Source organism: Myripristis murdjan, chromosome 20, assembly GCF_902150065.1.
Source record: "Myripristis murdjan chromosome 20, fMyrMur1.1, whole genome shotgun sequence".
NCBI classification, from domain to species: domain Eukaryota; kingdom Metazoa; phylum Chordata; class Actinopteri; order Holocentriformes; family Holocentridae; genus Myripristis; species Myripristis murdjan.
Window position 1 is genome coordinate 1354940 of NC_043999.1, and position 12832 is coordinate 1367771.

General features: G+C 42.4%; 1 protein-coding gene across 1 annotated transcript in view; it reads left to right on the forward strand.

The window, feature by feature from the left end:
- dnah5l (dynein, axonemal, heavy chain 5 like) overlaps window positions 1-12832 on the forward strand; it is an 80860-nt gene that overhangs the window by 17921 nt on the left and 50107 nt on the right. Inside the window, exons 19-30 of the mRNA XM_030079898.1 lie at window positions 485-636; window positions 2336-2434; window positions 3521-3600; window positions 4514-4617; window positions 5313-5409; window positions 5497-5577; window positions 6894-7148; window positions 7289-7438; window positions 8839-8957; window positions 9180-9316; window positions 10420-10582; window positions 11234-11345. Coding sequence (XP_029935758.1) covers window positions 485-636; window positions 2336-2434; window positions 3521-3600; window positions 4514-4617; window positions 5313-5409; window positions 5497-5577; window positions 6894-7148; window positions 7289-7438; window positions 8839-8957; window positions 9180-9316; window positions 10420-10582; window positions 11234-11345 — 1549 coding nt within the window. The remainder of the gene's footprint in view (window positions 1-484; window positions 637-2335; window positions 2435-3520; window positions 3601-4513; window positions 4618-5312; window positions 5410-5496; window positions 5578-6893; window positions 7149-7288; window positions 7439-8838; window positions 8958-9179; window positions 9317-10419; window positions 10583-11233; window positions 11346-12832) is intronic.

Here is a 12832-nt window from a genome sequence, read left to right on the forward strand (position 1 = left end):
AAACACAGCAGCATCCGGCTCAGAGACCCAGACTCCTCCTCTCCTCAATCAGTCAAATCAAACTTTATTTATACTTTTGTACTTTTCATACAAAAGGAGGAGCCTAAAGTGCTTGTTGACTGTACAGATTAAAATTCAGTAAATATCTAAAAAAAAAAAAAAAAAAAAAAAAAAATGAAAGTAATAAAATAAATAAAATTCAGTTAAAGACCAGACTAAAAAGGTAAAAATAATCAAATAAATAAAATTCAATTAAAAACCAGTCTACAAAGGTAAAATAAACAAACAATGAAATAAATAAAATTCAGTTAAGAAGAAGACTAAAAGGATAAAAATAATAAATAAATAAAATTTAGTTAAAAGCCAGACTAAAAAGGTAGGTTTTGAGTTTGAGTGCTTTTAAAAATGTCTTCTCCTCCTCCTCTCCTCCTCTCCTCTCCTCTCCTCTCCTCTCCTCTTCCTCCTCCTCCTCCTCCTCCTCCAGGCTGCTGGATCTCCTGCAGGACTTCAGCTCGGCGGTGGCCCGGGTCCCGCCTCTCCTCGCCCCCCTGATGCAGCCGTTCGTGGGCCGGGTGGAGGCGGCGCTCTCGCCCGGCCTCACCACGCTGTCCTGGACCGCCATCAACACTGACACATGTGAGGAGGAGGGGGAGGAGGGGGAGGGGGGACGAGGAGGAGGAGGAGTCCTTTTGTATCTTCAAGCTTTATAGCAACATGATGTCCAACCCACAGCCTGTCCACATAATAATCTCTCTCTCTGTCTCTCTCTCTCTCTCTGTCTCTGTCTCTCTCTCTCTCTCTGTCTTTCTCTCTCTCTCTCTCTCTCTCTCTCTCTCTCTCTCTCTCTCTCTCTCTCTCTCTCAGTTGTGCACAGTGTGTGTGTGTCCCTGCAGCAGCTGGATCAGGTGGTGAAGCTGGCTTCTGATTGGCTGCAGTGTCGTATTGATCGCCCGCTGCGCTCCATGTCGCTCTGCCGCCTGCTGCAGCTGCCGGAGCAGCTTCCTGTCCCGCCGCATCACTTCCTGCTGCAGGCCGACGGCTCGGTGCACGCCGCCGCCCGCACGCTCAGCTGGTAACCACGACAACGCCACCCATATAATACTGTTACAGCATAATAAACTGTGTTACTACTACTACTACTACTGTAACTAGCACCAAGACCGTTTTCAGAAAAAGAAATCTTTTTTGAAACATGACATTTTTCAAACCCTTTTTCACAATTTTTTGTCAAAAAGTTTGCAAAAATATTTGTAAATTGATTTTTCATTCGGTCTTCACATATTTATTTATTTATCTATGTATGTATGTAAAAAATCACTATGTTGTTTTCTGTTTGCTATTTTTGCCGCATTTTGTTTTGTTTTTTGTTTTTTTTCCTGTTTCTGTTGTGACTTCAGTTATATTTTGATTAAGTGTTCAGCCTTAACTACAACTAATAATAATAATCATAATGGTAACACTTTACAATAAGAGTACAACAATTAACGTTAGTTAATGCAGTAATAAACATTAAGTAACAGGTAACTAACCGTTAACTAATGCTGTTCATGCTAAGGTATTAATTTATATGTTATTTAAGGGTTATTGTAGATATCATTAACATTAGTAAATGCCATAATAATCATTAACTAACAGTTAATTAACCATTACGGCATTAACTAACGTTAAGTAACGTTAATTGTTGTACTCTTATTGTAAAGTGTTACCATCATAATGATACTGGTACTTCTGCCACTGCTATTCTTTTGCTTTTTATTGGTGTGTGTGTGTGTGTGTGTGTGTGTGTGTGTGTGTGTGTGTGTGTGTGTGCAGGCAGAGCCAGCAGGTAGAGAAGTGCATGTTTGAGCTGTTTGAGGAGCTGAAGAAGAAGATGAGACCAGCAGAGACAGTTAACCTGGAGGTACATGATCTATATATCTATATATCTATATCTGTATCTATATATCTATATCTATACCTGTATGCCTATATATCTATGTTTTTATATCTATATCAATATCTATACATAGATTTTTTTTCAAGTCAATGTTCTGGTTTTGTTTTTTGCTCATTTGCTCGTCACTTTGCTGCATGTTTTTGGAAGGAATCCAGTGGCTTTAATTCATCAGACAAAAAGATGCAGCAGTGATTATTGATTATTGATTAGTGATCATTTGAACATGAACAGGTTCTGACAGCTGGGCAATTCCAGAACACAAACACAAACCAAAATCTTTTTTCATATCAGAGTCTCTTCAGGTGGGCTAACCTGGGGGTCCAGGACACACACACACACACACACACACACACACTGACCTCCTCTGTCCTCAGGGCTCCTTCCAGTGTCTCCATCCAGACTCCAAGCTGAAGACTCGCTGTCAGTCTTGTCTTCCCTGCCGGTTCTACAATCTGATTGGTCAGCTCTGCCACCGCAACACCGAGGCGCTGGTCAAAGGTCAGCTGGCCTCCTTCCTTTGTTCCTTTCCTTGCCTCCTTCACTCCTCACTCAACCCACTGGGCTTCCTTGCATTTCTCTGGTTAAACACATACTGACCGAGATCCAAGACCGTTTTCAGAAAAAGAAATATTTTTTCAAACATGACATTTTTAATAACCCTTTCTTCACATTTTTTTTTTTGTCAGAAAGTTTGCAGAAATATTTGTAAATTGACTTTTCATTCAGTCTACACATATTTATTTATTTATCTATGTGTGTATGTAAAAAAATTTGTTGTCTGTTTGCTATTTTTGTCCCATTTTGGGGTTTTTTCCTGTTGCTGTTTTTGTGTGGCAGCAGGTTAGTGCCACTGTAGGGAGGAAAATATGACGGAGCTGTGGGCAGGAGGGTTTATATTCTGAGAAAAAAACTCATCCAAGAAAAAAATCTCCATGGTTGAAGTCATAAATTTATGAGAGAAAAACTTGGATATTCTTTGAGATTGAAGTGGTACATTTATGAGAGAAAAACTCCCAAATTTATGAGGAAAAAAAACAAGAAAATTCTGAGATTATCAAATCATAAATTTACAAGGAAATCCTGCTGGTCTGAGTCCAGAACCCCAACCTCCTCCTCAGCATCTGGACTCTGAAGAGACGTTGCTGTGACTTGGGCCGATTCAGAAGAAAACAATCTGCTGATTCTGGGCTCAGATCAGCAGGATCTCCTTGTTCCTGAATCCCATGTCAGAGTAGAATCTGCTGAGGGGATCAGCTGCAGACCTGAGACACGGCCAGCAGGGGGCAGCACAGGTGGAGCCACGGACGGAAAAACTTTTTTTCCTATTTTTCTCATAAATTTATGACTTTCTCAGAATATTCCCCTCCTCCTGTAGCTCCATATATTTTTTTTCTCCCTTCAGTTGCTCTGATACTCTGTTGTATTTTTTGTTCAAAAGTATTAAATATTTTTTCTGTCCTTTTCCTCTCCCAGCCACCAAGTCTTCCCTGGACGCCCTGAGGAAGAGGCTGCACGTCTCCACCTCCAAATACCAGCCTTCCTCCTCCTCTTCCTCCTCCTCCTCCTCCTCCTCCCCCTCTGCAGGAGCTCCTCCCCTCTTCACGGCCTCCCTGCAGCTGGCCATCCCCAGCATCGTGCTCACTCCCAGCCTGGACGACATCCAGGTTCTGTTCGCTTCCATCCTGTTCTCCTGTGTTCTGCTCTGCAGGCTGTTTTCTACTGTGGCATGTTATGGTGTCATGCTCATTTTACAGAAGTCAGTCCTCACCATTGCATTTTATTTTACTTTATCTTACTGTATTATATTTATTTTACTGCATTTTTATTTTGTGTTTGTTTTACTGCATTTTTTAAATTTAATTTTATTATATATTATATATATATTTTTTTTAAAATAGTTTTTAGTTTTATTCTATTGTCCCGTGTTTTTAATTTAGTCATTTTTATGTCTACATTTCTTTGCTCTGTCATTTTTTAAAAAAAAAATCAGTGAAATTTAATTTGACTTGATTTGATTGGTTGTTTTTGTGCCGACTGTATTTTTCTATTCAACATTTTATTTTAAAAAATCGGTTTTGACTGCATTTTGCTGCAAGCATAGTGTATCATATTGTGTGTGTGTTTCAGAGTGTATATATCGTGTTTGTGTGTGTGTGTGTGTGTGTGTGTGTGTGTGTGTGTGTGTGTTTCAGAGCACAGTCAACAGGGTGGTAAACGTGGTGTTGTCCATGGCTAAAGACATTCCCCTGTGGACGTTCTCTCACCTGCAGCACAAACAGCTTCAGGTACTGGAAGATCCCCACTGTCACCTGTAATATTCCTGTAATATCTCTGTAATATTCTTATAGTAACTCAACTGGGAAAAGGACTGGGCCCATATTTTTTTATTTAAGAGACAGTGCAGTAATATGGAGAACAGCAGTTACAGTCACCATCAAAGGAGTAACATTTTTCTAAATAAAAGTTTGAAAGCTGTCAGTTCGAAAACCTTTACTCGTCCATCCTTGTTCGTCCTGATGGCTCGTTAGCAAGCCAACCAATCACATCCCAGCCCTGCTTTCTCTCTGCGTGACCCAGGTGGAGCAGGCGGCGGCTCGGGACGCCGGAGACGACAGTCCGGTCAAGCAGCCGGTGCTGAGGCCTCTGGACAGACAGCTGGCCGAGCACAAGGACGTCTCCAAGTCAGTGCCGCGTGTCTGACAGTCAGCTGTGTTCTTGTTAATGAGCGCTGAGCAGGGACGCACCTGTAATGATACTCATACTGAAGGATTTTCTATCGGTTATTCTGTGCAGTGACCCCAAACTGATGGTCCAGGTCTAGACAGTCAAAGTAAAGAATCTGACCATTTCTGGGTATTGGTCCATATTTAAAGATGTTTACTGGTATTGAAAAGGTGCTATCTGTACAGCTGTCTATCTGTGAAACATATTCAAACACCATCCGTACCCAGTAATGTGTCAACATACCCTCTATTCATAAATGTTATTTGTAGAGGGTGCTAGCGATTCATAAAGCCCTTGTAAAAATGACCATGAACTTCCTGTTCCATAAGATCAGATTCTAACAGTTAAGAATGTTTCTATCATCTCATAGACCTGAGGGAACAAGGCAAACAGTAAGCTTGCTAACTGTTAGCATTATGTATTCTATCATCGGTGTGAACATCAACGTAAGTCAGAAAAATGCAGATTTCACTGTTTTTCCATCTTCTGAATTTTCTGCTTTGTGAGGGTGGTGTTTGTGTTTGTGTGCATGTTGGGGGGCAGATCAGTGATCAGGTTCATGAACGTCATTCTGACATATAGTGTACTGGTGTAACGGTGATAAAGCTGCTGTGTCGTGGTTCAGTTCTGTTGTTGTGTGTGTTCTGAGCAGACTGGTGAACCAGCTGGGCTCCATAGTGTCGTCCCTCAGATCCCAGGCTGCTGACACTCTGAGTGAACTCACTCACTTCTCCACACTGTGGAACCAGGTGTGTGTGTGTGTGTGTGTGTGTGTGCTGCTGTAAAGTGATTTGAAACAGTGATTGAAAGACGATGTAACAGTGCTGTGTGTGTAGGACCCAGAGGAGCAGGTGAAGGCCTTCCTGCAGTGTGATCCATCCCTGACCGAGTTCAGCTCGCAGATCTCTTCCTACTCAGTAAGAAAACGCTCATCCACCACAGTTTTCATAAACCACAGGAGGGCAGCTTGTCACTTCACCGATTTGTTCTACTGCTGTCATTTATTACATCATCATTTTATACTTCGTAACAACCTAGTTCTCCCTGTCATCACCTCAGCAACCACTACAAATAGTATAATGACATGTATTGTCTCCCCAGTAACCATTAGTAATGATCCAGCAACCACATAGAAACACCATAGCAACTTAGCAACTGCTAGTAATCACCTAGCAACCGTCTAGTTACACAATAGCAACCACCAGTAGTAACCATGTAGTGACTACTTACTAAACAACTGGTGATCATGCAGCAGCCACCTAATAGCTCCTGAATAGCTAACTGTAATCACCTCACAACCACATGGAAATATTGTTTGTGACTGAAAGTTGAAGCCAACAGTAATCACCAAGCAACCACCTAGAAATACCCAACAAACACAGGTAATCATGAATAATCATCAGCATAGTACCGCTAGTGATCATTTGGAAGCCACATAATGTCTGAGCAATCAGAAGTAATCATCTACCAACCACTAGTAATCACCCAGCAACAATGAAGTATCACCCTAGCAAACACTAGTGTTCAGCTAACAACAATGTATTTACACCCTCACAACCACATAGTAACACTCTAGCAACCATGTAGTAACACCCTAGCAACTGTGAAATAGGGATCACCTTGTGATCACATAGAAACACTCTAGCAACCACTACTAATCATCTAGCAACCACATAGTAACACCCTAACAACCAAGTAGTAACACTGTCACAACCAAAAGTGACAATTACTGTTAATCTATCAACCATCTCTTAACACCATCTCTCAACAACTATTAGTAATCACCTAGCAACCACATAGTAACACCCTGTAAACCACTTGTAACACCCTAGCAGCCACTAGTAATCACCCAGGAATCACTAGTAATCGCCTAGCAACCTCAGAATAACACCTTATCACCTACTAGTAACACTGTAGCAACCACTAACAATCACTCAGCGACCAAAAGTAATCACCTAGCAATGACAGTAACAACGTAGTAACCACTATTGACACCACAGCAAACACTAGTAATCACCTAGCAACCACATAATAACCCCCTATCAACTACTAGTAACACCATAGTAATCAGTAATAACCACCTAGTAACCACACAATAACACCATAGCAACCACTAGTCTGTTTGACATGAGAATTTTTACTAGAAAATAGATTTTGATTTGCAGTGAGTATTGGTGCATATACAAAACCTGACCCTGGCTCTTTACCCATGATGCCGTGCGGTGTGCTGCAGAGGCTGCAGGTGCAGATCGAGGAGCTTCCCGCCTCCTGTGCGGTCGGCCCCGTCCTGCTGGACATGGACCAGCTCAAGCTGTCGCTCACACAGGAGTGCCGGCTGTGGAAACGGGCGTTCGGCGCCGCGCTCCACCGCCGCGCCTCTGCCGACATGGACGAAGTCTTCTCATTCGTGGACGGGCTGACGAAGCGGCTGCAGCGTCCAATCACAGACCTGGAGGACGTGCGCGGCACCATGGCGGCGCTCAGAGAGGTCCGCCGCCGTTTGAACGCCTGTCTGTCGTCTGATTTCATAGTTTTGTTTATCAATGAGTTCTCTCCAGTTAGTTCATCACCACTTTCTCTTCATCCAGCCAATCTCAAATCTCCCTGTGCTCCTCTCTCTGGTTTGAGGTTCGGGAGGAGGAGGTTCGTATCGACACTGCCATCGGCCCGGTGGAGGAATCCTTCGCTCTGCTCAACAAACACGAGCTGCTCTTCAGCAACGGGAACGCCGAGCGGGTGGACGGCCTGACGTACGCCTGGAAAAACCTCAACGCCCTGGTGAGGGGGGAGGAGGGGGAGGAGGGGGGAGGAGGAGGAGGAGGAGGAGGAGGAGGAGGGATGGGGCGTGATTTTAGACTCCGAGTCAGATATCAAGTCTCATTTTGACGCGGTCCTTCTTTCATCTTAGGAATATCGCCAGAGTCAGACCTTTTTTTTTTTTTTTTTTTTTTTATTATTATTTTTTTTTAAGTCAGAAAGATGCTTAAATCCTCATCCAAGCATTTATTTCCAGCCTTTTAGAGTCTAAAACACCAGACTGATTCAAGATCACATCACCTCGCCGCTGAAGACCCTGTAGCTGTTGGAACTGATTTTAAACTTTTTTTTTTTTTCACTTTTACTACTCATTTACTTATAAAGCTCTAAAAGAGCTGGCTAATTTTTTTATTTTTTTCATATTTATTTTTACCCTTTTTTTTTTTTTATATTGATTTAATTTTATTTTATTGACTTCATATATTTGTTATTAATATTTTATAGTACATAATTTTATATTGTTGTAATTTTTACTCTGGCATACATTTTATTGTTTTTATTTATTTTTATTTTATTACTGTGTGATTCACTTTGAAAAGATAAAGTTGAATTCATTAGAATTTGACTTTGTAAAGTTTTAATATTTGGAGGTAAAGCAATTTATTTGGTTATGTCCTGTAGAAATAAGTAGGTGGCAGCAGTTTTATTAGTATGGCAGTAGCTGAAGTGATAGTATACTGACTGAAAATAATAATAAATAAATAATAATTCAGTCTATAAATCAATAATAATAATCATAATAATAAGTAGTTGAAGTACCAGCAGCATCAGTACTAGTAGCAGTAATAGCAGTACTGGAATCATTACTATTTGCAGTAGTTGTAGTAGTAGGAGTAGTGGTAGGTGTAATAAGTCTTGCAGTAGTAGTAATAGAAGTAGTTTAAATAGCAATAATAGTGAAAATACTTACAGGAAAAACATGGGAGGAATGGAGAGACAGTGAGGGAAGTATGGAGGAAAATGGAAAATAAAGAAATAATAATGAATGTAGTATTAATGAATAACGACTGCAGGACTTAATGCAGACTGTCACTGAATTTTTAAAATGGGTAGCATTCCCCTTTAACTCCCTAACACCTGAGGATGAAAATGTTTTATATAAACCGTGAGCAAAATTTCCTTTATTTCTTATAGAGAAATACTAACTAAAATACATTAAATAAAATAATTCTCTTCATTCTTATTGTTTGTATTTTTTAGATGACAGTCTGCAAAAAAAAAAAAAAAAAAAAAACATCTTCAATGGGCCAAAGTAGCTTTTTTTATGCATAAAGGTAACTTTGTTGGGAGGGTTAAATAAAATGTGTGTGTGTGTGTGTGTTTGTGTGTGTGTGTGTGTGTGTGTGTGTGTGTGTGTCCAGGTGCTGCAGAACCAGGACACTCTGGTGAGGCTTCAGCCCAGCATGAAGGCAGATCTGCTGTCTGGGGTGCAGAGCTTCCAGACCGCCGTGCACAGCTTCTGCACCGCCTACGACCAGAGGTACACACACACACACACACACACACACACACACACACACACACACACACACACAAAACCCTTAAAACAAAACAACACCTCCACATTCCTTGTCACAGGGTGCATAAAATTTCCCCACCGTGGGACTAATAAAGGAATATCTTATCTCTTTTATCTTATCTTATAAGCAGAGTGATGTCTCTGTGTGTGTGTGTGTGTGTGTGTGTGTGTGTGTGTGTGCAGGGGTCCAGGTGTGGAGGGCGTGGCTCCAGCTGAAGCCAGTGAGCGGCTGCAGAGTTTCCAGGCAGATTTCGATCAGCTGTGGAGGAAATACATCACATACAGCGGAGGAGAGGAGCTGTTCGGGCTGCCGGTCCACGGTGCAGAACAGGGCCTTTCAGCAGGGGGGCCGGGGTCACCCGGGGGGTGGGGGGTGCAGAGGGGGGCCTGCTGGGGGCCCTCAGCAAAATGAGGCGCAATTTAATTTCACTAGAAACTGTTACAAAGCAGAAAATGCACGAGGAGTCATGAACATTTTCTTCTTTCTGGCTTAATCTCACCAATCACAATAAAACACTTCAATTAGGAGCAGAAGTAGAAAATATCTAGATTTTGGGGTCCTTTTTGTGCAAAAGAACTTATTTATTTATTTATTTATTTATTTATTTATTTTGAACATGTTGTATAAGGACAACAGACAATGCAACAACAGGGCGACAGAAGAAAAGTACAAAATAAATAAATTCAATGCTATTTCCTAGCTGGCCAGCACATGTTCAAAAGGGAGTAGGAAGAAGTTAAAAACTTACAGGATCCTACCCCTTGAGTTCCTACATATTACATATATATTGTATTATACTTAAATAATTATCAATTATCATCAATATTATATTATTAATCTATGAAAATATAGAAAATATAGAATCGAACTTCAAATGGGAAATTAGAGTGCTTATTGAAAATCAACTTTGGGGTCTCAAACAGGAAAAAGTTTAAAAGCCCCTGAACTGCAGGGTGGTTTATAGAACTACTTCCTGTCTAATGGTGAGGTGAAGCCTGTCTGCTGGTGTCTGCAGGACCTCACAGCATTTATCTGTGTTTTACAGCAGATGAACTTTTTTTAACTTGTCCTCATTTTGGTCACTTTAAATATACAAACATTTCATCACAAAAGAACTGTGTCCTAAATACTAAATAACAGATAGATAGTTAGACAGATAGGACCTGATAAAACAAAGCGTGCAATAAATCCAGTAAAAATTAGACCGAGCTGTGCAAAAAAAATAGCAAAAAAAATCATAAAAGATGAATAAGAAACAACAAATTACTTTAAAAAGCCTTCTGAAAACATACTTTTTAAGGAGTGATCTGAAAGAGTTTGCTAACCTGTGCTCCTCAGGATGGCATTCCCCCGTGCCCTTCCTTCCTTGCCTCCTTCCCTGCCTCCTAAACGCGGCGTGTGTCTCCTGTGTCCTCGCTGCAGAGTATCCGGACCTCCAGAGGATCAGGCGGGAGCTGTCGCTGCTCTCCAAACTCTACGGCCTGTACAGCTCCGTCATCGACAGCGTGGCCGGCTACTACGACCTCCTGTGGGCCGACCTCGACATCGAGAAGGTCAACGCCGAGCTGCAGGACTTCCAGAGCAGGTAGAGAGGAGGAGGAGGAGGAGGAGGAGGAGGAGGAGGAGGGAGACAAAGCTAGGATGGTGGGAGAGAGAACGAGATCAATGCCAAACTTTTGCAGGAGGGGTGAAAAGAACAGAGGTGTGAAGGCGTGTCTGTCCTGACTGCAAACACGATCAGACCTGGACTCACGTCACGTCAGTAATCAGATTACTCTCTCATCCGTGAGTTGCCATGGAAACAGAAAGCATGTTTCCATAATCGGGTTACAAAGAAGAAAGCCGTTAGTGCAGGCAGATTTCTGCTGGAGAAACCCCGTCACTGTCGCCTGGGAAACCCTCACATTTTAACCCGTTTTAACCTTTTTTTTTCTCATAAATTTGCCACTTTAATCTCAGAGAATATCCATGTTTTTTTCTCAAAAATTTTACAACTCTAATCTCAGATTTTTTTTCTTAATCCCCAGGCCCCTCTGTAATTTTTTTTCTTCCTACAGTGATCCTAATACACCGTCATATAAGATGAGAGTTTGGTGATTTACCAAATAATGGGACCAAATGTGAAACTCTCTCTCTCTCTCTCTCTCTCTCTCTCTCTCTCTCTCTGTCTCTCTGTTTCTCTGTCTCTCTCTCTCTCTCTCTCTCTCTCTCTCTCTCTCTCTCTCTCTCCCTCCAGGATCCGGAAGCTTCCCAAGGCGCTGAAGGAGTGGCAGGCCTTCAGAGATCTGAAGAAAAGCATCGATGACTTCAGTGAGACGTGCCCTCTGCTGCACATGATGGCCAGCAAGGTGCCACACACACACCGTGATCACACACACACCGTGATCACACACACACACCGTGATCACACACACACACCGTGATCACACACACACTGATCACACACACACTGATCACACACACCGTGATCACACACACTGATCAGAGGCTCACTCCTTCAGATTTGATGCTTTGGTGTTTTTTCTGGTTGATCTCATTTCAAGACGTTTATGAATCTTATTCATGAACCAGCACCTCACAGTTCAGTTCATTTCCCTTTCATGTGTGTGTAGCATTAAATCACAACCAAAGATTTCTCAAGGCACTTTACAAATTCTCTGTTCACCTTGTCACCTTTCCTCTCCTTTTTCCTCCTCTTGTTTCCTCCCCTTGTCTCCTCTCCTTGTCTCTTCTCCTTGTGTCCTTTCCTCTCCTTGTTTCCTCTCCTTGTTTCCTCTCCTTGTTTCCTCTCCTTTTTTCCTCTCCTTGTCTCTACTCTCCTTGTGTCCTTTCCTCTCCTTGTTTCCTCTCCTTGTTTCCTCTCCTTGTCTCTACTCTCCTTGTGTCCTTTCCTCTCCTTGTCTCCTCTCCTTGTTTCCTCTCCTTGTTTCCTCCTCTTGTCTCCTCTCCTTGTTTCCTCCTCTTGTCTCCTCTCCTTGTTTCCTCTCCTTGTTTCCTCCTCTTGTCTTCTCTCCTTGTTTCCTCTCCTTGTCTCTTCTCTCCTTGTTTCCTTTCCTCTTGTTTCCTCTCCTTGTTTCCTCTCCTTGTTTCCTCCTCTTGTCTCCTCTCCCTGTTTCCTCTCCTTGTTTCCTCTCCTTGTTTCCTTTCCTCTCCTTGTTTCCTCTCCTTGTCTCTACTCTCCTTGTTTCCTTTCCTCTTGTTTCCTCTCCTTGTTCCCTCTCCTTGTCTCTACTCTCCTTTTGTCCTTTCCTCCTCTTGTTTCCTCTCCTTGTTTCCTCTCCTTGTCTCCTCTCCGTGTGTCCTTTCCTCTCCTTGTTTCCTCTCCTTGTCTCCTCTCTGTGTGTCCTTTCCTCTCCTTGTTTCCTCTCCTTGTCTCTTCTCCTTGTCTCTACTCTCCTTGTGTGCTCTCTCCTTGTCTCCTCTCCTTGTTCTCTCTCCTTGTCTCCTCTCCTTGTCCTCTCTCCTTGTCTCCTCTCCTTGTCCTCTCTCCTTGTTTCCTCTCCTTGTCCTCTCTCCTTGTCTCCTCTCCTTGTGTCCTCTCTCCTTGTCTCTTCTCCCTGTCTCCTCTCCTTGTCTCTACTCTCCTTGTTTCCTCTTCTCCTCTTGTCTCCTCTCCTTGTCTCCTCTCTCCTTGTTTCCTCTCCTTGTCTCCTCTCCTTGTCTCCTCTCCTTGTCTCTACTCTCCTTGTTTCCTCTCCTCCTCTTGTCTCTTCTCCTTGTCTCCTCTCCTTGTCCTCTCTCCTTGTCTCTTCTCCTTGTCTCCTCTCCTTGTCTCCTCTCCTTGTCCTCTCTCCTTGTCTCTTCTCCCTGTCTCCTCTCCATGTCTCCTCTCCTT